The 24,751-nt window shown below is 32.8% G+C and overlaps 2 protein-coding genes across 2 annotated transcripts; both read right to left on the reverse strand.

Moving 5' to 3' along the window:
- Window positions 1-1,934: 1,934 nt before the first annotated feature.
- On the reverse strand, window positions 1,935-4,983 carry LOC146902239 (G-type lectin S-receptor-like serine/threonine-protein kinase LECRK1). The gene has a single exon (XM_085735641.1). It carries the CDS (start codon window positions 4,758-4,760, stop codon window positions 2,190-2,192), a length of 2,571 nt encoding a protein of 856 aa, XP_085591767.1. The 5' UTR covers window positions 4,761-4,983; the 3' UTR covers window positions 1,935-2,189.
- Window positions 4,984-18,625: 13,642 nt separating this feature from the next.
- LOC146902240 (SPX domain-containing protein 1-like) lies at window positions 18,626-21,272 on the reverse strand. The gene is made up of 3 exons (XM_085732626.1): window positions 20,877-21,272; window positions 20,501-20,627; window positions 18,626-19,255 (listed from the first exon to the last, which is right to left on the reverse strand). The coding sequence occupies exons 1-3, from the start codon at window positions 21,147-21,149 to the stop codon at window positions 18,813-18,815; spliced, it is 843 nt and encodes a 280-aa protein (XP_085588752.1). The 5' UTR covers window positions 21,150-21,272; the 3' UTR covers window positions 18,626-18,812.
- Window positions 21,273-24,751: the final 3,479 nt, after the last annotated feature.

Raw genomic sequence — 24,751 nt, forward strand, 5'->3', positions numbered from 1 at the left:
ACATTGCATCACAACATAAGCACGGATTTCACAATTAATTTCACAAACAATTAATTTCACAAATAATCAATTATTCAAATAAGCACTTATGTAAAGAATTAGGGTAGAAGCTGCAACTAAGTGATTATGACCAAAGACTAACCCCCTTACCTTAATTCTTCACAACTCAAGCTAAGGCTTCAATTTAGCTCCCACAACTTGAATCTCTAGCTCTCTCTAGCTCTCCTTCTTCAACCCTTTCTCTTCTCTTGCTTTTTCTCTTTCTACCTCTTCTCCCAAATGACAAATGTTGGTAAAAACCCTATTTTCTCAACCAACTAGAGTTTATATAGGCTCTACATAATTGGGCTCAACTCACAATGCCTTAGTGGGCCTAACCCATTTCTATTCTAACCTAAAATGTTACTACTAACTTAACGGTAAAATGTAACACTAACGGTCACCTACCGTAAATAAATAAATTACTACAACTCCCTAACACTTAGTACAATAACAATTCTCACTAAACACTAAAATAATCCTCAACCAAATTACAAAATTACCCCTACTTTTAAAATGACTGAAATGCCCCCGAGTCCAAAATGACTAAAATACCCTTCTAACACCGAATTCGACAATTCCCAACTAAAAATACACACAGAGACAAATAATCACATAAGAGCACATATAACACAAATAAATAATAAAATAAATCTAACGAAAATCGGGTTGTTACGAGAACGAACAAAAGAAAAGAGCCAGTGATGATTTTATTATGATTTTGAAACGAAGAGTGGTGCTATTGTGTTGATGGATTCGATTTGAAAATGGATGAAGGTTTGGGTTGATTAAGGCAAAGGAGATTTTATGTTGACGAGTTTGAATGTTTCTGGAAAAGAAATGGTTTAGTGTTCTTAAAAAATGAAGAGAAAAGAGGTTTGATCCATTTTTGGTGTAGCCGCAAATTCAAAGTGTTTTTGTGGGTTTCAGTGCAGCTCCCTTTTCTCCAATGATTGGGAGTTATTTATAGTGACCAATTAGGGTTATGAAGGATAAATGGACTAAAGACAAAACTACCCTTAAAGAGTCTTGGAGAAAAAGAAATGACTTTAGATGCTTTTTGGACCAATTGGATGATGACATGTGGACTAACTTGGACCAAAAGTCTCTCAAAAAACCTTGTTAATATAATACATAAAATAAAAAAGAGAAAATCTAAAAGGAAAGGAACTAAATGTCACGTGAGTGACATGATAAAAACTAAAAAGGAAATAAAAAAGTAAATAATAAAAAAAAGATAATAATAAAGATAAAAAAGAAAATGTCCCTTTCGGTAACCAAAAACGAGCTATTTTAAAATACCTCCCGCCGAAAATTCCCCGAAACGACAAAGATTCCCGGCTTAAAAAATACGAATAAAATGGGTAAATCAAAGATAAGTGGTCAAAATTTGGGGTATGACAAGTTTCCATCATTGGTGATCAAATAGATTTGGGCTTGTATCACATATCCAATGATGTCTTCAATGTGTTTCAACATCATATTCGAAGACATCATATCCTTGTCAATTATTTCGTCAAATAATTGCAAGATCTCCTTTTAACTTTTATAAACTTTGACTATTCAATCTTTCACGTAGATTTTTGAATTTTCATAATTGTCTATGGATCAACTTATATACTCTTGATAGTATTGACCAACTATCATCAAATCATGACGCTTTTGTCATATTAAGTATATTGCACCTTTGCTAAAATATTTAATAACCACTCCGATTTGAAGTTCTACTTCCACTTGAATATATTCACATATTCAATCTATTAAATTATATATTGCAATAACAAACATGATCATCAAGACTTGTCATAATCAATTTTAACTCCATAATGATAAGCTATAAACTGCTTGAAATCAATGTTGATTGGAAACTAAAATGGACAATCTTTTGTGGGACATTTGTTCTCTAGAATGCAACAAATATTATTAGAGCGATGGAGTATTTAATATTACATCATGAATAAACACTCACAAAGAAGATGAAATATGGAGTCACAAAATCGAACAAGCATACCCACATAAAATATCCTTACAATTAAACTACTAGATTGTAACAGTTGGGACATATTGTATAGTACACAACCTGAACAACAAATTCAAGATAAAAATAAAATAAAAATTCACAAAAGCAACACATAACAATCCATACAAGACTACTCAAGCAAGCGAGCTGCAGAGGGAGGAACTGGAATATCTTTCAAACCTTCTAACATCAAGATTACATTTTTCATTCCAGGACGGAGAGATTGGTGGTCTTGCACGCACCACAACCCCACCTTCACCATTCTTTCCAATATCTTCCAATCCATATCATTTTCATTATGTGTGATTAGCTTGTTCAATTGTCCTGATGCAAAACATTGATATACCCAGGTGGAAAGAGGGATTTCATCGGCCGAGGAAATATTATTCATCTCTATACTTCTTTTGCGGCAAATAATCTCCAATAGTACCACCCCAAAACTATAGACGTCAGCTTTTACTGATACTGATGCATCCTCCTTCTGCCATTCGGGTGCCAAGTACCTGCTTGTGCCATCCCCTATTTTAGTTCTTGAATGGCCCCTCTTTGATAACCTTGCGAATCCAAAATCAGATATTTTTGCAGTCCATGCTTCGTCTATAAGTATTTTTTGAGGATTTATATTGCAATGGATGATTCGGACATCACACTCTTCGTGTAGATACAAAAGACCTCTAGCCACATCCAATGCAAGTTTCATTTTCTCTTTCCAAGATAGTCTCGTTTCCCCTTCAAAGAGGAGATTTGCAAGAGATCCTTTGCTGACAAATTCATAAACAAGGAGCTTCTTGGATCCTTCTATACAAAAACCAATTAGCTTAACCAAATTCCTATGATGAGTTCGAGCAATGGCAGTAATTTCAGCTTGGAACTCCCTCTCCCCTGCATCAGTAATTCTCTCCTCCAGTCTCTTCACGGCAATACTTTTGTTATTGTTGCCCAATTTACCTTTATAAACAACTCCAAATGATCCTCTCCCTATCTCTTCTGAAAATCCCCCAGTTGATTTTGCAAGTTCGTCAAAAGAAAATGAACGCAGGGAACATTCTTCAGTAAATTCAAGCTTTTCACTTTCTGACAACATTGCGTACCTATTAACTTGACGCCTATAAGTGAAGAAAACGGACACTGCAAAGACCAAACAAATTAATGCAACAACGCCCAAAGTAAGAGATAGGATCATTATCAGATTCCTCTTACTGTCAACAACAACCTCGGGCTTAGGCACATTGGTGCTGTTTGTGGTTGGAGGTGAAATAATGGCAGTTGTTGAAGAACGAATCTTTAATAGGGCCACAGACACGGTGGAAGAATAATTTTGAACCCTGCCATAAATAATTGGAAGCCTATATTTATTGCAGCTAGTGTTTGTATATATTGCTCCCCCGCAAACACAATCTTCTTGGCAAGCCTGCTCACAAGTTTTCATGTTCATCACAGGTATAACAGAATATGGAATATCACCCCAAGACATATTCTTAAAGTTAGTATAATTATATAACGCCGTGCCTTCACTGCTTTCACAGTCATATTTGCTATGTTTCTGTACGCAGTCCATAGGCAATTTAGGATTACTTTTGGTCTCGGAAAGGATGAAACCAGGATAACACTTGCAGACAGCATCACCGCTGATGTTGGAGGTGCAATAACTGTTCAACCCACAAAACCCCTTCACTAAACAAGTCTCATTAAGTGCTTTCCACAACACTACCACACAAGAGCTATTGTTGCCTTCAAAATGAAATTGGTGTTCATACAATCTCAAGTTTCCATCTACGTCAAGTGTTGCACGGTAGATTGAAGTTGCGTTGTTTGACTTCTTTCTAGGCTTATTTGTATAGTTGAAACATTGACTATGATGATCAGGAGATTCATAAATTCGTCTACAAGGGTAAAGTCGATTTAAATTTTTACAAGTTATAGCACTGCCACTTGAACCATTTACACAAAGAAAGCCTTGAATGTTAAGACTGAGCTGTTGTCCGTACATCTGATGCGAAGTGTATGAATCCCAGTAAGCATCCACATCACTTCTGAAGCTGTAAAAAGGGTAAGCAGCAACGCTTCTACCACCTTGCACCCCTCCAAGATAGAAACGTCCACTAGAATGGTCTGATTTGGACACACTGGAGATTAAATAATCATCAGCAGCAGTCAAACTCTGACCTCCTAATATGGTGTCAGTTGGGTGATCAAAGCTTTGCCATGTAACATTAAAATCATGATCATAAAGCACAAAATTGCCAGAATCATGCATAGATGCATTAGAGACCAACTTTGAATCTGAATCTGAATCATCTCTCGAACCTAAATTAATAGGTGAATCTCCGTTTCCATTTTGAAGAAGCAGGCCTTGCTCTGTCAAATTCAACATGGATTTAGAGGAGACTGCTCGAGCATCACGGTTAGCAGTCCAAACAACAGTGGTTGTGTTTTCAGATGGATTAACCAACCATATTCCAACAGCAAAACCATTACCTTTGGGGTAAAACCCAAAAGCAAAATGGCCAGAACGTGATGGCCATGAAGTATTTTCGCCTTTAGGATAGAGCAAAGAACCCAACCCAATGATTCTGGGGTGTTTTTCAGTTGTTGCATCTGGATTAGGCTTCCCAATACGCGTTTGTGATAAGTCAAGGCATGAACAAGTAAATAGCATGAAGAAAAAGAACAGTAACAACAGGACAGGGCTGTAAGCCATAGAATTGGTAACTATTTCTCTGGTGTCTAACGAAAATTATGATCCTATTCTTAATTTCTTATTCATCAACTCATAATTCTTCTTTTGAAGAGTTGAATGGATTCTAGTGATAAACCGTGTGTTGGCAGGCGAAAATAGAAATTTCTTTGGCACTTACAATTTCATTGTTCCGCCTTTAGCATAGACCTATGGTCATTGACTCAATATCTTGTCTTGCACGATATAGCTGAATTAAGTACTCTTCTTGTTAATTTCTCTCAATTGCATTTTAACCATTCAAATATTGCGTTTGTGCGATTTTAGCTTACCACTTTTTAAAAAGATTTAAACCCCTTCTAATTTTCCCCTTTATGATTTGGTAGTCTTTGTCTCAATTTTTACACATTGAGATATATAATTTATTTAGGCATCAATGAGGAATGAGGACCTCAAATCCCTCAATAAAAATATAAATTGAGGACGTCAACTGCTCGCACATAATTTTGAAAGTGTAATTTAGACAACAACTTACTGAAAATGTATTTATTTTGAGGCCTGAAAATGTATTTTTAAATTACACAAAATACGTGTTTTATGAGTCATTCTTGTCTCTGATGTGGAAAATTTCCCCCAAATTTTTAAGAAATTTCTCTATAGACTCCTCCTTATGTTTGCTCAAATGTCCTTCAATTAATCAAAAATTATTTCCCGATCGTTTTTTCTAATAAGTTGAACAACCTGATGGACCTATAGAGCCAACTTTTTCTATGAGTCATTCTTGGCCATAGAGTCTGGAAAATACTTGCGTACCATAGTAGTTGGGTACCATTGTACCATTGGCCAGTCAAATTTTGACACATGTCAGAAATCTTTTAAAACCAGTTCTTATAAAAACCGGCTTTAAAAGTCTAAAACGAAATAAAATAATTTGAATAATATCTAAAATTAAATATTTTATGGAAGGTCTTATAAACCCATTTGGGAAAGTAATACCCCAACCATTTATATTAGAGCCTAATTATAATAATATAATTAGAATGAGAAATCAAATTAATTGGCTAAGAGAAACGCATATTGGTTTCTAATATTTGAAGATAATTATTCCACATATTGGGAATATGAAAACTTTGCAAATCTTTTAAGCCTTAAAATACAAAAGTTTATACATGGCTAGTAAAGGTGTAAGTGAAAATATACAAGATATTTTTGAAAACCTAACAAGATTTCGAAACAGTTAGATAAAATAGTAGAAGTTCTACTAGAAAAAGAGTTTGAAGAAAAACTCAATGAAAAATTATCTAACTTAGAAGAAAACCAAAAATTGTTAGATGAGAAACTTTATGTTAAAATAGATGATTTGATCGATCTATTAAAACTCTTACCTATAAGAGATAAATGTCTAACCCTAGAAGAATTACAAACTTTTGTCAAAAAAGAAGGGAGATATGGTAGAAATTTCGAAAAAATTGAAAAATCGAAAAAGAAATTAACTTCTTCGCGCCATTATCCTAAAAATGGACGAAACAGAAGAAGAAATAGCTAATCAGCTAAATGAATTACAAACATTAATGGCTTCCCTAGACATTAATAGGAAAAACCAAATAACCGAAGAATCGATGACGAAAACAAGTTTGTTTACGACTTTGGTTCGAAGAGTTCTTTTAGCATGGAAGAAGAACCACAAGTAGGGCTTGTGAAAACCAATGAGCAACCGTAATCATCGAAATGGGACGTAAAAGAGGACGTCAAGAGGATAGTGAAAAATTTATTGATCAACAAATCATTCAAAATAAAATGGATGAAAGGAAATTTAAACAAATACCACCTAAATATATACCTACAATAAATCGTCACAAAGAAGATAATGTTTTAAACATTGATTGTAGTGAAGATATTAAAAAGGAACTAAGAAGTTGGTATCATGATCACATGGTAACAATCCAATTAGATCCTACATTAGGAAAACTAAGTCCAAAAAGTATTTTTAACTACTTAAAAACAAAAACTATAGGAAATGCTTGGAGTTTTATGTCCGAACAATCGGACTCAGTAACTTCCATCAACAACCGAAGAGGTTATAAATCATGTCTATTCAATTCTAAAAAAAGAATTCGTAGGTTTTGATGCGCCGAAGCGAGAAGCGGACCTAATGAATACAAACATCCATAGAATCTTTAATCTAAGAATCTGTGATATGTGTTATGTTGAACCATTTATATGTGAGTTTAGCAAATATTATTATGCAATATCTCCACAAAAGAGATTACAATATAATCTTTTAGGATTATTCTACAATAAACTTCCATCATCTGTAGGAACAATAATGGAAAAAATAATTCAAGAACATCTAGAAGTGATCGTAGGATTAGACGATACTCTAGGAACAAGGATAACCGCATTGAGGAAGTGGATATCCGAAAAATGCATGGAAAAAACTGCTAAAAGAGAAGCAAAAATAAATGTTTGCTGTGATAGAATTCAAGACAAAGTAGGAAACTACGGTTGTAGTAAACCTAGAAGAAAGAAAAAGAAAAAAGTTTTTAGGAAAATAGACCGCTACTGAATATAAAAGGAAAAGAAAATTTCCTAAGAAATTTAATAAACAAAAATACTTTAGGAGAAATAAAAAATATCCTAAAAGAATTCATGTCCTAAAGGAAAGAAAACATGCACATGTTGGTTGTGTAATGAAGAAGGACATTATGCAAATGAATGTCCTAAAAAGAAAGATTCTAAAAAGAAACCTTGAAATTAATTTGGGAAGTAGGTTTCGAACCAATAGAATCGTATATAGATTACGACGAAAGTAGTATTTTTGAATATACTACGAAGAAGAATTTGAAGAATGAGTAGAAAAATTTTAAAAAATGGAAACCCTAATGCAACATTTATTCAAATAACATTGAATAAAAAAGAAAATTATGGGTTATATTGATACTGGTGCTACTTTATGTTTTGGTAGGAGATCCATAATAAAAGAAGGTTGGATTAGACTACAAAAACCAAAAGAAATTATCTTTGCGATAAGAAAAGACACCAAATATGGTTTGTTCTAAAACATGTTTTTATAAAAATTGAACATAGATACTTCTATGTAAAATCAATCTATGAACATGATTCTGGAATAGATTTGATAATAGGGAATAACTTTTTAAAGTTATATAACCCTTTTATTCAAAAAGCTGACACTATAACATTAAAATGGTTTGATGTCAATAATCCAAAAGAAAGTGAATTTGTTACAACAAACATTATAACAAAAAATGAAATTTTAAAGGCAATTTCAGAAAATCTTAACATACTTAGATGTATGTGGGATAAAAGAAAGTTTTACTTAATAATCGAACAAAATCTAGAACATCGTCTAGATCAAGTTTGTTACGAAAATCCATTGGATACTATAGTAAACAAAATACAAGATTTAATTGTTGTAAAACTTAAAGATCCTAAGAAGGAAGTCAAAGCCTTATACAAGATCCCTTACTCAGGAGAAGATAAGGAAGAATTTAAAAAGAAATAGCGAGAACTATTAGAGAAAGGATTAATAAGTCCTTCTATTAGTCCACATTCGGCGCCGGCTTTTTATGTCGAGAAAACATAATGAGATAAAAAGAGGAAAAGCTCGAATGGTGATCAATTATAAAAAAACTTAATGAGGCAACTATAAGTGACTCATATAAGTTACCAAGAAAAGATTACGTTTTTGAAAAAATAAGAGGATGTAATTGGTTTTCATCTTTAGATGCAAAATCTGATCTTGCGATTAAGGTTGTCGAAGAAACTAAACCTTTAACGGCTTTTAGTTGTCCGAAGGACATTTTGAATGGAATGTTTTACCATTTGGTTTAAAACAAGCACCATCAATATATCAAAGATTTATGGACAATACTCTTAAAGGTCTTGATCATATTTGTTTTGTATATATCGATGACATATTAATTTTTACTAAAGGAAGTAAAGAACAACATGTTAAAGATGTTATGACTGTTTTAAACGGAATAAAAGATAGAGGAATTGTTCTATCTAGAAAAAAGTCAATACTTTTAAAACAAGAAATCGAATTCCTTGGTCTTATTATAAGAGAAGGAGGAAAACTCGATTTATCACCGCATGTTCAAGAAAAGATTTTACTTTTTCCCGATCAATTAGCGGATAGAAAACAAATCCAAAGATTTTTGGGATGCTTAAACTACATTGCTAATGAAGGATTCCTTCGGGATTTAGCAAATGATAGAAAAATTTTACGAGAAGAAGATATTCGAAAAAGTGCCATGGTCATGGACACAAAAAGATACCGAGGCCGTAAAATCTTTAAAAGAAAAATTAAAAGTTTTACCACAACTATACAACCCAACGAGAAAATGATTTTTTGGTTGTAAATGTTGATGCAAATCAGTTTACATGGGCTGGAGTTATGAGAGCTCTACCTAATGGTAAACAAAAATTGGGATTAAATCTCAATGGATATGTTGAGGATGAAACCCCACAACAATCCTATACCATTGTGGGCGCAACCCCACGGTTAAAATCGAGATATCCCTAATGGGCGATCGGATAAAACATCGATTTCAACCGATTCAAAACTTGATTATTCAAGTAATAACATCCGAATTAAGGATAAAGATCTTGTTTTATGCAAGTATGTTTCAGGTTCTTTTAAAGATGCTGAAACAAGATATCATATCAATGAGAAAGAAACTCTTTCTTGTTTAAATGTTTTAGAAAAATGGAGAATGGATTTAATTCCATCAAGATTTTTATTACGAACCGATTCAACTTATGCTAGCGGATTTTGGCGCTACAATTTAAAAGTTGATCATAAACAAGGAAGACTTGTTAGATGGCAAATGCGCATCCAACAATTCTATCCTTATATTCAACTAATAAAATCGAGAAAACAATTGTTTTGCGAATACTCGACAAGAGAATGGAGCAAGCTCTAAAAGTTCTCTACAATAGCTTGAAGCAAAAAGATGAACAAATTGAAATTCATAGCCAAAAGCTAAAACAACTCTCTTCGTAGAGGGGAGATGATTAAAATGATCGAAAGCCTAACCAAGATCATAAATGTTGAAACTTCAACAACAACAGAAGAACCAACAAAAAGACTTTGAATGAACAACAAAGTTTTTCATCAACATCTTCAGCGAGGCTCTATGCCGAGAAGAAGATACAAAAAAGTCATGGGCTGACAAAGTCGAACAAGAAGATGAAGAGTCAAAAAATGGTTCGGACCAACCAAGCGATGTTGTCGATCCACAACCAGCAAAGAAGGTGTATGTCATCTTTGATGGTCCAATGAAAGGCATCTACAACAACCTGGGCAATTGCAAGTCTCCATATTAATGGCAAAAATGTCGACACAAAGCTTATCCAACAATGGAAGAAGCAAAAGAAGCTTACAAGGCCTCCTACAAGGAAATGGCCATAGCAAAAGATATTGGCCAACCATCAAAAATGGAATCTAAAAAGAAGGTTTCAGTAGGATCAATTATAAACCTCCAAAAAGAAAAAAACAAGATAAAAACCATTGATGATTTCATGGGAAAGTGGAGATGGCTAGCCAACTTCAAGGAAGAACTAGCAATTGAATGTTTTTATCCAGTTAATACCAAACATGGGGTAAAAGCTAATACGGTTCCGGGAATATCCAAGGAATTACTTAAAGAATTCTATGACTATGGAATGCTCAAGACCGTATATCTTGAAGAAAAAGAAGGTTATAGATTTCAAGAACTTGCTGATCTTCCAAAAGAAATCGGTGATACAAAGCAAAAGATTTAATGACTTCCTTGCCAAAGGAAGAGAAATATTTCTCCAATTCGAACAAACATATCCATGGTTCGAAGAAGAAAATAATCGATGGTACGTAAGACCAAGAACATCTATAAAGATAGGTATCTCAAACAAAACCTATCTAGAACCAAATGCAACAAGTGTTGGATGGACATTAATCTCATTTGTTCAACAAATGAAACGTTTTTATGACTATTTAATCAAATATGGGTCATCCATTACCAATTATAAAGTCTTATATGTTTCGGACTATTGTTTCATGGTCTCGTGATTCAAAGAAAAAGGTCTCTACAGAGCACCTCAAACAAACACTTCAATTCGAAGAATTATTCTCGGGATTCGAAAATGGTCTCCATAGAATTCCGGATGAAGTACAACGGAGTGTTGCCAATACTTCTCAACCTATAAAGGGCATATCTGTAAATGGTGTGCAAAAGAAAGTGTCGGTAGAAGAAGACAAAGTACCGACAATCACGGACAAGGCAAAAGAAAAAGCTTAACCACGCGTCATGTAGGTGGCCGTAGGAAAAAAGTTGTAATAATGGAACCTTATCATCCGAGTCGGATGGGGTCCATTTAGTTGAAAATCTTATCACCTTATGTGATAATGCTTTTACTTTTTCCTTTGCGTGTTTTGTTTGTTTTTCTTTTTAGCCGGCAAGACAGAGACATGTGACCAACTTGTGAGTCTCATCTGCCTATAAATAAGAGCCTCGATGCTCACTTGTAAATTACAACTTAAATCAATGAAGTAAGTACCTTAGTTTATGAAAAACATTGTGGGAAAGGGCTTCGCAGATTTGAGGTTGTCATAACCAAATCAAAAGATTTTAATTCTCAATATCAATAATCGAAAGATTATTTCAAATCCAAAGGAGCGAAAGATCGAATTATCAAAAATCCAAGGCAAAGTCGTGTATGATTTTAAATATTTTAAATACTTTATAATTTTTACATTTCATAATGGAATATAGTATGATAAAAGAAAATTCATCTGGTTTTATGGCGTATGTATTGATAGATCATATAGAAAAGGTAGATTTTACCTTAAAACCGAAGAAAACTTCAAACAAAAAAGTATTTTTTCTTTAATAAAAGAAAAATTATCTAGAGAAAACATTCTAAAATATGGAATGATGATAGGAGAAGTTCCTATACCAATGGAATCAACAGATGGATCTGTTGTAATATCATTGATTGATAATGAACAAATTAATAATAGATTAAAACATCTATCGTTAGAAAAGAGACGAGAAGATAGGGTATATTCATATATCAACTATCCAAATAATCATAAAAAGTACTTTTATGAAAGGAATAGATACGAGAACTAGAACTTCTTATTGAAGATGCTAGGATGAATGAAAAACATTCACTAATAACCCAAGGTGAGGGAAATTTAAAGTGTGGAAAATTAAAATTTGACATAAATCTACAGATAGGTTTAAGTCTAAATGATATAGATCTAGACAGATCGCTAGTAATTCATTATAAACTTAAAGACCAAACCCTCACATGAGACCGGGAAATCATCCTTTTAGTATAAGTTATAAAATGAATTATGCATTAAGTAATTCTCATTACGGTATAGAATTTAGTGGAAAAGAAAAAATACAAATAGATGAGCTATTTGCCCCACTAATAAAATTAGAATCACCAATTCTAAAACCACTAAAAAGGTCAAAATCAATTATGACTATAGAAAGAACACCTCTTCTAAAACAAGAAGAAAATACTAGTGAATCAAAGTTTCTACCAGCTAGAACTTCATTAGATAGTTATGAAAAAAGAAAGCTTAATAAAGCCTTATCGAAATAAAAGCTGAACTTTCGGTATTAATAGAAAATTATAATGCCGGGGATAACAATAAAAAATGAACTAAAATTATTCTAATAAAACTAGATGCACTAGTTAACAAAATAGAAGAAAATTTCTTTAGAATAGAAATGAAGAACGCAATTTGGGGAATCCATGATTTAATGATTTTACAAATCTCATATATAGATGAAATGATAAAAGAATTAGAAGAAACGAGAAAATATTTACGTTACACAAAAAGAAAGAGCCACAACCCTTTTATGGCCATCTCAAAAACTAACTGAATTTGAACAATCTTTAGAAAAAATTATATAATGCCTGGTTTAGGTCTTATAACGAAGTAAAACTCTTTAAAGAAAGATTAGAGAACATAGTCTACGATATAGAATTTTATCATAGAAGAATTGTTTTAAGACAAATTCTTTTTCATTCCAAAGAATTCGTACAATACCATATAGAATATATTGAAGACTTTCTAAGAGAAGTAGAAGATTTAGAAGAACTTACAAACACACAAAAAGAAAGAGCTAAAACACTCTTAAAACCATTTCAAGGTTTAATTAAAATCGAACAAATGTTAAATCAAGTTCGAGAAAATTCCGCCGGCGATTCTGCGCGCAACCCGGTATCGAGCCGGTAATACAATCCTAAGGGATAAATGGTGAAAACAAAAATAAAAAAGAAAATAAAAATATCTTATTTCCTAAAACAAAAGCTTTTTAAAATCGCTTTTCCAAATAAACCGATTTAAAAGATTAAGAGGACAAAATCCACGTGTCACACACTTGATTGGATGATGTTATATAACATAGAAATCCACTATGTTACACAAGTGGAGTCCATAGAGTCTCTCTCTACCTAATGTGATTTGACAAAGTCCAAGAAACTCATAAGTCCATGATCTGAACGTTTCTCTTTATGTCCCTCCAATATTTCTAAAGCCCCATAATACACTCACGATTATTTATTATAGCAAAATTCATTTTTAGGTTCATTCAATAAATGATGTATGTAGTCTATATGAAGACCACATACATCATTTATTGAATGTATCTAAAAAGTGGATTTTTGCTTATAATAGTGACCGAGGGTGTACACACTTGGTAGTTATCTACGGGATGCATACTTTTTCTTGTCAAACACACCTCTCGGAGATAACTCCCAAAATAAACATACATCCGGTAGATAACTATCGGATGTGTATTTAGGGAGCGTTAGATATATTTGGGGGCTTAAAGAAAAATGTTCCCGTGATCCAACCATAATGGATCTTGAAATCCAAACACCAATCCAATGGCCCACAAACACATGCACTTATTCAAGACCCCACCGCACCGGTAGTGAAAATATCTTAATAAATTTTGAGGGGTAACGTTAGGCGCAATTTGGTAAAGTTGTTGTCATGTATTTGAAAAGGTCGCGGGTTCGAAGTTACGAAACTTGGCCTCTTGTGTAAATCGGGGTAAGGTTGTGTACTGATACACCAAATGGTGGAACCCCTGGGACCACTGCATATGCGGGAGCTACAGTGTGTAGAGTTGCCCTTTAAAAAATTTAAGGTTAAATAGTGTTTACCCTTTGTAATTTGAGCGAATTTTAGTTTATCTTTTATAATTTTTTTATCCTTATAATATTTATTTTAGTTCTTATTTTCAATGACTAAAATCAAATATTCTATATATAAAATTACCAAATCTAGTATAAATTTTTTTTACAAGGATTACTCCACATATATAAAACAAGATAAGTTAGTCTTTTATTTGCATTCATCCATTTACTACCCAAAAGGCAAATTTATGTAATTACATTTAGCATAATGCATTTAACACCATCATCATTGTTTCTAAACTTATAACCTCAATGGATATATGTCTTAGAAGTGTCCAAAGAGTATTTAAGGTGTGTCGAATCAAAGAGAAAAAAAGGTTTTTAGACACATGGATGTCAAACTCGACAAGTGTCTAACATCGGAACACATCTATCCCAAAGGTGTCCATGTTTTAATGTTCAAAAGTCTCGGTGTTACATACCACGTAAGGATCAAAGTTGACTCAGGTAATAAAGGGATTAGGTTAATAATTCTCCTTTTGAGAGTTGACTACCTCATGCATTGTTTCAAGTCATCCATCTTGAATCTTAATTTCCACGCATGATCAATAATAGCAAATGGTTCATTTGTTATGCTCACTGATTAATATACAATATAACGTGGAGGGAAAATCAAGAAAAGATAAAGTTTCCTCTGAATAAACCGTGTGGGGCAGGGAAAAACAGAAATTTCTTTGGCCTTACAACTTCATTGCTTCTCCCTTTAGCATAGATCCAAGGTCATTGACTCAATCAATGTCTTGTGTTGTACACTAAAGGTGAATTAAGTCCTCTTCTTCGTTTTAGCTACAACTTAAGAGATGCTAACAAAAATAACAATAAATCATTCAACATATCAGTCTGTTGGAGCGTGGTAGTTCAGAAAACAAGGTCAATTGGTTATAAAATATTCAACGTATCAGTCTGTTGAATACTCTAATTTTTTATTTCATGTCATATTTTTATGATTTAAATTCTCTCATATGTTAAATTATATTAGAAGGTCCTAGCCGCTCTAGTTGGAACAAACATTCTTATTTCAAGACCAAAAATCAATTATTCATTATGCTATTGTTTGAGAAAATAATAGTCTATTTGACTAACAGGGTAGTTTTTTTTAAAGCCTTTTTGGTCTTATAAGTGTGAAGCTAATGGAGAAATACAAGGGTACTTGGTTAATTCACCTATATTATTGTGCAAGACAAGAGAGAGAGAGAGAATCAATGGTCATGGGTCTATTCTAGCTAAAGGCAGAGCACTAAGTTGCAATTGCAAACAAAATTTCTGTCTTTTCCGTGCCCCACACGATTTATGCACAGAATTTTTTTACCTTTTCTTGATTTTCCCTTGATGTTGTCCAGGAGGATGACTTGAAGCAATGCATGAGGTAGTCAACTCTCAAAAGGATAATTATTAACGTAATCCCTTTATTACCATAATCAACTTTGATCCTTAACAGTTCTGGTCTGGCGACTGAGTTGATCAGTTAAAAATCCTTTTCTTGACAGCAGAGAATTATTATTCTATGTTACTTTTTTACTGTGGCAAAGTCATTAGCAATAATATCAGCAATACAAGATGCCAAGTGCAAAAAACATAAACGGAGTAGCAGATTAAAGTTGGTTAATTTGCAAACACTAAGCGAAAATAAAATAAGTGTCTTTTGGATAATAAAAAATTTATGCAAGTAGGGTCTCAGAACTCACTTGATTAGAGCAGCCCTCTAGAGCGCTGACAGATGTATTTACAGATTGTCCACTAATGAGATCCTCATGCTGACACCAAGAGTTGAAGTGTTGAGCACACTCTGATAAAGTATAGTCAATTTCTTACCAATTGGATCAACCTTCGGGAAAAATAAAAAACAAAGTTGAAATCCACATGAGGAACTGCTGCGGCATTTTCTTCATGAATAACTGGAATCAGGACAAAGGAGGAATTGCTATATCATCAGCAATCTGTCGAAACATCAACACCACACACTTCATTGTTGGCGTGAGAAAAGGTTCTTGGACACATCAAAGTGTCACCTTAACCATATTTTCCACGACACTGTTATCAATGACTTCCCAAGGAACAAGCTTATTTAGCTCGTCTGCAACAATGTACTTATAAGCCCAACCTAGAAGAATCTCCTCAGGTTCCAACACATTAACATCTAGGTTTCTTCTTCAGCATTACCCTACTTTTTCCACATGGTGTAATGAGCTCTAGATTTTAGGGACCATCCATGTATACTTCTTCTAGACCACCGTTGAGGAAGAATTTTTTAACAATTAACATCTAACTGATGTAGGGGCCAATCTAGGTTAGCAGCAAGAGATAAAAGAGTCCGTGTTCAATTTTGCAATAGAGGCAAATGTCTCTGAGTAGTCTATGTCATAGGTTTGAGTAAACCCTTAGCCATCTAGCGAGCCTTATACCTTTCAACTGATCTTTATGAATTATACTTCACAGTAGACACCCACTTACATCGCACGGACTTATTGCCATTCGGTAATAAAATCATGAAAGAGTCACGGATGCTCCAACAAAATCATGGATTCTCCAACAGTACCTGTTATAGATTAACAGTGTAAAAGTTATACAATTGATCTGTTTGCACTCTAAAATCAATTTATTTTATAGTATTATTGACAAGCTGCTGTTCGGTCATTGGTTGACTAACTAACTAATTCCATAATGATTGGTTCCTAACATATCAACCAATCCAATATAACTATACTCAAACTTTTAAATGAAAAAGTAAAATCTAAGAGATTTATGTACTTAAAATAGAAATAGAAACAATTTGAAATCTCAATACAAGTTTCATGTATACAAAAGAAAAAGAAGACAGAATAATAAATTACTGAATAAGGAAATTGTGGTCTTGTATCTCGTCCCCAGTGTTTTCAATTTCAACTGATGTCATTATCTTCTCAATCCTCGCTATGATTAAAGTTGGCTAAAACGACAAACTTAAATTGAAAGTGAGTTTACATCGCATCAGCAACATTTTAAAGTCAGTGGAAAACTGCTTCACAAACATGAATGTATTTGATATACCTTTCAAGTATGTTGCATCAAGATTGCATTGTGACCAAAGCTATGGCTGCATGGTTGAAAAATTTAGTGGCATTACATGAAGACTAGACTTGATGTCCTCCTACGTTGTTGAGGTAATGAGGTTGAAGCAAAAGAAAATTTCTCGTTGTATGCATTTTGAGAAAGAAAATCAAGTTAGTTTCTAAGAACTACCTTGCATAATTCAACAAGTATTCGATGTACATGATTGACTGCTAGATCTAAGAGAATCATCTAGACAAGCAAAAGTTTCTCAGCATAAATCATGTTGCATGGAGCAACAGAGATTAACCTCACACTTAAAGGAAGCATTAGTTATGTGCTAAAATCACATTCACTACACAACTTCTGAGCTATGTTGTGTGTGTAGGTGGGTAGGCACATCTGTGTTAGAGAGAGAATCCTAACCAGACAAACTCCAAAGCTCCAATGACAGAAAAGTAACAAAGACTTGGATTGAGAAAAAAAAATGTAGCACATTTGTTTTCAAAACAATAAAACAAACAAGTTATAAGTTATTTTCTAGTATTCCACATTACGGGCAGCTAATTGTCTAAGACAAAGAATGAGTGTAAATTATTGCATTAGCTGGCCAGATTCGAGGATGACTGAAGGAAACTACTAAAACCAAATGTTTTGTTTAACATCACAAGCAGAAGCTACTTAAGTTCACACTATAAAATTACATTACCAAGATACATTAGTATGTCATGACATGAAATATAGATCACGTATTGCATTTCAAATTTCTTCGCATCTCCAATAGCTGAACCTCTGAATAAAGACACGAGAGACATGTACGTTACGTTGTATAGTCAAATAAACAATTAAACACAACACATACCAGACTGTATTGACGTTGGTAGTTTTCCGTTCCCTATAGATGATATATTGCTTGTGGATGACGGTCAGGAGATTATATTAGTCCTTGCTTCCTTGATCTGTCATGAATAAAACTAATTTTATAGCTGAATCCCGTATGCTTTAAAACTAGTGACAATTTTCAATTTATACACTAGATACTCACTGATATTTCATCATATAATGAGACACCGCAGATCAAGGCTCGCACGGTCTAATTTGTTATTGAAGCATACACTACCAGGTATAAGTTGTTGTTAAGCATACACTACCACGTGAGAATTCACCACCAAACCTACCATTACTACCATTGAACTTTTTTATAGTACACACTACTCACCTTCTGAGCACGGCTTAGCATGTTTTCTATTATTGTCATATACGAGACACCACAGATCAAGGTTCACACGGTTTAATTTGTTGTTAAAGCATACTCTTTTCTTTTTTTTTTTTTTTTTTTGGTAGAGTTAAAGCATACTCTACCAGGTATAATTTGTTATTAAGCATACACTTACACTACCACCAGAGAATTCACCACCAAACCTACCATTACTACCATTGAACTTTTATATAGTACACACTGCTCACCTTCTGAGCGCAGCTTAGCATGTTTTCTATTATTGTCAGGTAGAAAAAATGGAAGAGGGTAACTATTTATAAAAATGATTTCCAAATGAATCCTCTAACAATATTATGGTATGAAGCAGATACATTACACATAAATCACATTATATATTGAGTATTCAGAGTCAGCGAAATGTCAAAACATAACTTCTTTGAATTCCAGAGGTGTTTTATTACATGGAACCTATATAATTCTATAAAATTAATTCCATCTTTACATCACTGTTAGTATCTATAACAGAGGCGTCCAATTTAGAAGACAAAACAAAGGGAAAAATAGCCATCCAACAACATGCATTGCCCTCAATGTAACCAAGCAAGTTACTTGGCCTCTTGTTCCAAAACTGGAATTTTCTTCCATGTTTCTTCCAATCCACTTGATTGCAACGGTGGCAATGAAAACATGCTAACTGTCGAGCTTCCACTTCTAATTTCCTTCAAAACATGCAAAGCTGATACGGTGCTCTTCATATAAAGGCTCTCCATGTACTCAATCTCCTCTAATTCCTTAGGAATCAGCAAACCATCACTCTCAGTGGTGGTTGAAGTTGAAGGATCACATCCTTCAGCTTCAGGGATTATCTCACCAACAGCTGGAGGAACATTCACAGGAAAAAGGTAGTCCAGCATTGTTTCACACTCCTTTACAAGCTTGTAGAGCATATCGGTGGTAAAGAAAGGTTGTTGCAAAACCTTCTGAATGAAGGGCAAGCGAATGAGGGCACCAGTTCTCTTGTCATACTTTTTCAGTATTTTCACTAGCCCTGTGGAAGGAAAAGTGAGGTAATAGTTAGATACAGGCGATGTAGTTGATTAAAAAAAATGAAAACACCATAGGGCATTCTTCATTTGATGTTCAAGACAAACAATTTTAGGCAAATTACAGCAGTGTCTCTATACAAAGGCAATTGATCTAAAACTACTGTTTTCAATTGGCAGTGGTTGGTTTATAGGAGAATCACACATGTTATTTATAGGAGAATACTAAAATGTGCTGGCGATGGAAACACAAGTTAAAACCAATTATGTGCCGGCTAAGGAAACACAGGTAAAAAACAATTATGTAAAGGAAAAGATTAAGGGAAATGTTAACCAGTGCCCCGGGGCACCGGATAAGAGTCAAATATAGTAGTATTTTGCATTGAATGTTGTGCGGTCATTGCATTAAAAGCATAAAAAGTGTCTTTTTTTATTTAAAGTTTCCACTTTTAGTTTCCTTAAGCAGTGCCCCGACACCTTTGGTTAACATGACCCAAAGATTAATCATCAAATTGAAAATACCTCAAGTAAAAAACAATTATGTAAAGGAAAAGATTAATCATCAAATTGAAAATACCTTAAATAACTTAATATTTTAATACTTCTTTTTATAGATAATACTACTTTATGTGTAATTAGATGTTGTTTGGAAGTCCTCTTAGAATACACAAAGATCTTCACTTGTATTCCACTCCACGTGCTTTTGTAACATTTTCAAACTAGAATCACTTGAGTAAACAAATAGAAAGAGTGAAGCTCCCCTGTTTAATTGTTTAAGCTTTTCAAATAATGTGACTTTTCTACAGTATAAAGAGTGAATAAGAATATTTAAAAAGATTGGCATCGTAACATTGAGATTGAGGACATACTATTCTTAGGGCTTTACCAAGTAGATAAAAGAGCAAGAAGCAATAATAGAGGAATCAAAAAAGAGCAGAATATTAAATTTCACAAAACGAATATGTCCAAAGTAGATTCTTTTTCCAAAAATAGCATATGCTTTGTTTGGTCCTACTAACTTATCCAGAAGAATTCTCAGGACCAACCAACGGACAATTTTGATTGGAAATGAATCCTATTCCATCTAATTATTTTTGAATTTTCCATTTTATTTAGATTTGCTATATAATTCTGAAAGGGACCTACTTGGGCCATGTTCTAACATGTAACAAGTTGCAAATTTGATTATTAGATTTCAATACCAACAGAGAAAAACAAAAACAACTTGTATTGTAAGGTTGAGAAAGCACCTGTGTAATTCAGGGCACTGTAATTCTCCAGCAAGACCATCTCGCCGTGGAAATCCACAATTTCTTTGCGAATTTTCATCATCTCTTCGCTATAATCCTTCACTTTAGCAACCCTATCTTGCAACTCCTACATATTTATTTCAACCATAAATAAACATTCAAATAGCTTAAAAATTAATTTCAATCATTTATAAACATAAACTTGTGAGTCTAATTGTCTCGTGATTATAGCTCAGTCGACAGGGAACAAACAAATGCATATGTCATTTATTCACCTAAAAAAAACTTGTGAGTCTAATTAAAATTAAAATTAAATTTATTTATTTATTTATTTATCTAAGAATGAAATTGTGAATTTCTTTTAAAAAAGAATTACCTTGAGTCTAATAATGTACTCTTCTTCTTTCTCAACGAAGAAGTTATTGAATTTCTCGAGTTCATTCTCCAACAAGTTTCTGAAGTCACTTTCCTCCTTAGACATTTCTCCGGTGTCGGAATCAACCTTACGACGTTTGACGGGACGGTCATCGGCGGAGGCGGGTTCTAAGCTCTTAAGCTTCTTCTTGAGTTCTTTGTAGGAGAGAAACTTGTCGCGCCATTCTGGAAGAGTTTTTTCGATCTGGCTGCTTAAACTCTTACCGAATTTCATGACTCAGAGAACACAAAAACTATTAATGAAATTGAAATTGAAATTGAATTTCAATGTGAAAGAAAATGGAGAAGAGAATGAGCGTGTTTGGGAGGATGGGAAAAAGAGTGATAAGAGGAGGAGGAGGAAAAGTGAGAGAGAAGAGAAGTAATATAACGGTTAAGAGGGAAAGGAATATTCGAGGGTATTGTTGGAATATCCTTAAATTAAATACAGTAGTAAGAGTATATTTTCGGTTTTATACCTCCCTCCAACTCTCACTCTCTCTCTCATCTACTATGCATACCAAGAAAATAAGGAGTGGTTGCTGTGTTGAAAAATAAATAAGAAAAAATTTTGGTCAAGGAAAAATATATATTCTAATACTATTTAATGTTATTTTTAATTTGATATCTGATTTAAATGCTGACTAATTTGATCGGTCAAATCTCATTATCTATTTACGGGTCAAATCTCATTATCTAACCGAAACACACTTGAATATTAAAACCATTAAATTAACTCAAATGAGTTCATGTTAGTATTAATTTACTTTTTCTTTTACTTTTTTTATTAGTTCTGTAAGTGTGTTCAAATCTTTCTATCTAAAACCTCGTGCCCATACAAGAGTTTTTGGTTGAATTGCATGATGTATTATTTTAAAGAGTTTTTAGATTTTTTTTTGGAATATTAGTTATTGATTTATCCTTTACAAAAATTATTGATTATTAATTACTATATGAATTACTTCAACGTTATTATCCTATTCCTTTTTGCGTCAAAAGAAAGTTATTAACCTTCGTTTTAGTAAAAAGAAAATAATATTTGGTCCCGATGTTACATTAATGATAATTTATGAACATACTGAATAATGTCAATTAGATAAAAATGAAAAGAAAAAAATCATTCTTTTTTTTTTTTTTTTGGTCAGGAATCATTCTTTTTCTTTTTTTATTTACAATTTTTCTTTACAAATGATACAATCCTACCCTTAGAGCATCCACAATGGTAATTCCCTAACAAGCGACTCTTAAATGGACCCCACGTGCACATCACTTATTTATAATTTTTTAATAAAAGTACCTATTAAGGACTCAATGACTCCAATGGCAATACACTAATAAGGACTCCAATGAAAAGTATTTAAATATGTCCCACTATCTTTACATATTAAACAAAAATAATTTATCTATTACTCATTTTTACAAGTGAGGCAAGTAGTACACATTTTATTACTTCTTTATGCAAGTGGGACCAAGTAGTACATATTTTATTACTTCTTTATGCAAGTGGGACCAGTAGTACACATTTTATTACTTTTTTAAACGTGGGACCCGTTAGTTACGGGAGAGAGAGTCCTTATATAGTTCTTCCTTCCTTAACGGGGACTCAATTTTTCTTTCTCCATGGAGGGTCGTAACGGGGAGTGGTCCTTGTTAATGGGGCACGTTGGAGATGCTCTTAGTAACCGGTACACGCTCCTCCTCATGTTCTTCCTCTCAAGCAATTAAACCATCACTTACGAATATAGATAAGAGAAATTTTTGGTCATGTCTGCAATAGAGCATGAACAATACATACAATATTAAATATGTGACTGTGATACTTTCCTCAATAAAAATGTGATTGTGATACAATAAATCACAAAAAAAAATTGTGAATAAGTGTATACATAAATATTTTTTCTTTCTACAAAAAATAAAAAACCAAATTTTCTAGTACTTAGTTTTTTTGTGAAGGATTCTAGTACTTAGTTGTCCTTTAAATCTTAAGACCAAATTGATTAAAATCGTGATTTTTTATAATTAATATGTTGGACAATATCTCGTTATTTTTAAGGGTAGTGTTAACTTGTGCCCTTAGGGCACATGTTAAGAAACCCAAAAGAAGAAATGTTTTCTTAAATTTTGTGCATTCAATGCATTTAAAAGTTAAAGATTAAATAAAATGCACACATTCCAATAATTTATTTCTATGTTTGAATCATTAACTTGTGCCTTAAGGGCACAAGTTAACATTTCCCTTTTTTTAATGGTAGACTGTATCTAATTATTCAAATGAGTCAAAGTTGAGATAAATAAATGATAATTATGTTATTTGCAATAAATATACTAAGAATATCAACAAGTAGCTTTTTTCCATACTATGAGCATTTCTTATATTGTTCTAACTTGATCAATTTAAATTTATTTTATCAAAAAACATAAAAATCTTTAAATAAATAATTCATACTCTTTGTAAAAAAAGTATTTTTTTTATCAAAGCAAAAAAAAACCAACATATTTGAGTTTAGCAATTTGGGTTAGATTCTCATAACGAAATAAAATCGATGTTTAAATCTCGATTGAAAAATATATTCATGTTTAATATTTGACGATGACTCAAAATGATTTACCTTCAATTGAGAAAACTTATAAAAATGGAAGAAAACACTTATTATTTCGTTAAAAAATAATTCAGCTACAATATATTTTTAGAGGAATTCAGCTATAATCTAAAATATAAAGTAAAGAGAAAAAGTAACTGTTGCTAGATTATTTAATTATTTTTAAATAAATAATCACTTCTTTTTTTACTAAAATAAATAATCATGAAAAACTATTTTATTTTATTTTTAAATGTCGACATGAGATAATTTAGATGGGTATAAATTAATTAGTGAATAATTTAGTGACATGTGGTTTGAAAAGCCTTGTTTTTGAAGTGATTAATTAGTGGGAACCGTGGTATAATTCCAGGGCATGTGGAATATCCATAGTTGTGACCACGACATGTGTGTCAGGATAAAATAAAATAAAGAAAAAGAAAGCAAGAATATCTGCGGAATGCTACTTACTTGGCTTGCGGTGATAAATCAAATTGAATAAATGTGGCTACCTGTCCCCTTGCTACTGGCTTTGTGTTAACTAAAATCAGCATCTTTGAATGGGATATTCTTCGAATGTGCTTGGATTTTTTCATAAATATGGTTTGCAATACTCCCTCCGTCCCATATTACTTCGACCTAAATGACTACGTCACGTACGCTAACGCACAATTTTAAACTTAAATTTCTTTAATAATCTAGTAGAAAAAATTACGAAAATTTGATATTTTGAAAATATTGATCGAGACGAATCTAACAACATCTTATATGCTATATTTTGTTTTTATATATTAGTAGAAAAATTGAGTCAAAGTATGGTATATGAATAGTGCAAATATACTAAATAGGTCGAGTAATATGGGACGGAGGGAGTATTTAATAGGATACGTATACCGTATATACAAATTATGTTCATTTCATAAAAAAAAATTTGTATATACAGTATACAGATCCTATTAAATTTCTCGGACAAATTTTGTCAAAAAATAAATAAATACATGTCTTGGACACATGTTAAGAATTCTGCAAATGATTTATTAAAAAATTAATCTTCAATTTAAAAAAGAAAAAATTACACAATTTTCTAATACATACTATACTTTTTATTTTTGGAATTCTAACATGTATCATAAAAACATATGTTAGCATTTCCCAAAAGATTAATACATTAAAAATGCTGTACCAATCTCTGGTTAGAATAACATTCCCAACTGTCCTTCCAGGTCCATCAAAGTTGTGCCTTGGTGTTAAAGGAAGA

This window comes from Medicago sativa, chromosome 8 (assembly GCF_051527215.1).
Source record: "Medicago sativa cultivar Bolivia chromosome 8, Bolivia_mono, whole genome shotgun sequence".
NCBI classification, from domain to species: Eukaryota; Viridiplantae; Streptophyta; class Magnoliopsida; order Fabales; family Fabaceae; genus Medicago; species Medicago sativa.

Coding starts and splice junctions, on each gene's coding strand:
- LOC146902240 (XM_085732626.1), bottom strand. CDS start 21,149: ATGAAATTCGGTAAGAGTTTAAGCAGCCAGATCGAAAAAACTCTTCCA. Junction 20,628..20,876: donor AGTACATTATTAGACTCAAG/GTAATTCTTTTT, acceptor ATAAATATGTAG/GAGTTGCAAGATAGGGTTGC. Junction 19,256..20,500: donor CAGTGCCCTGAATTACACAG/GTGCTTTCTCAA, acceptor TTCCTTCCACAG/GGCTAGTGAAAATACTGAAA.
- LOC146902239 (XM_085735641.1), bottom strand. CDS start 4,760: ATGGCTTACAGCCCTGTCCTGTTGTTACTGTTCTTTTTCTTCATGCTA.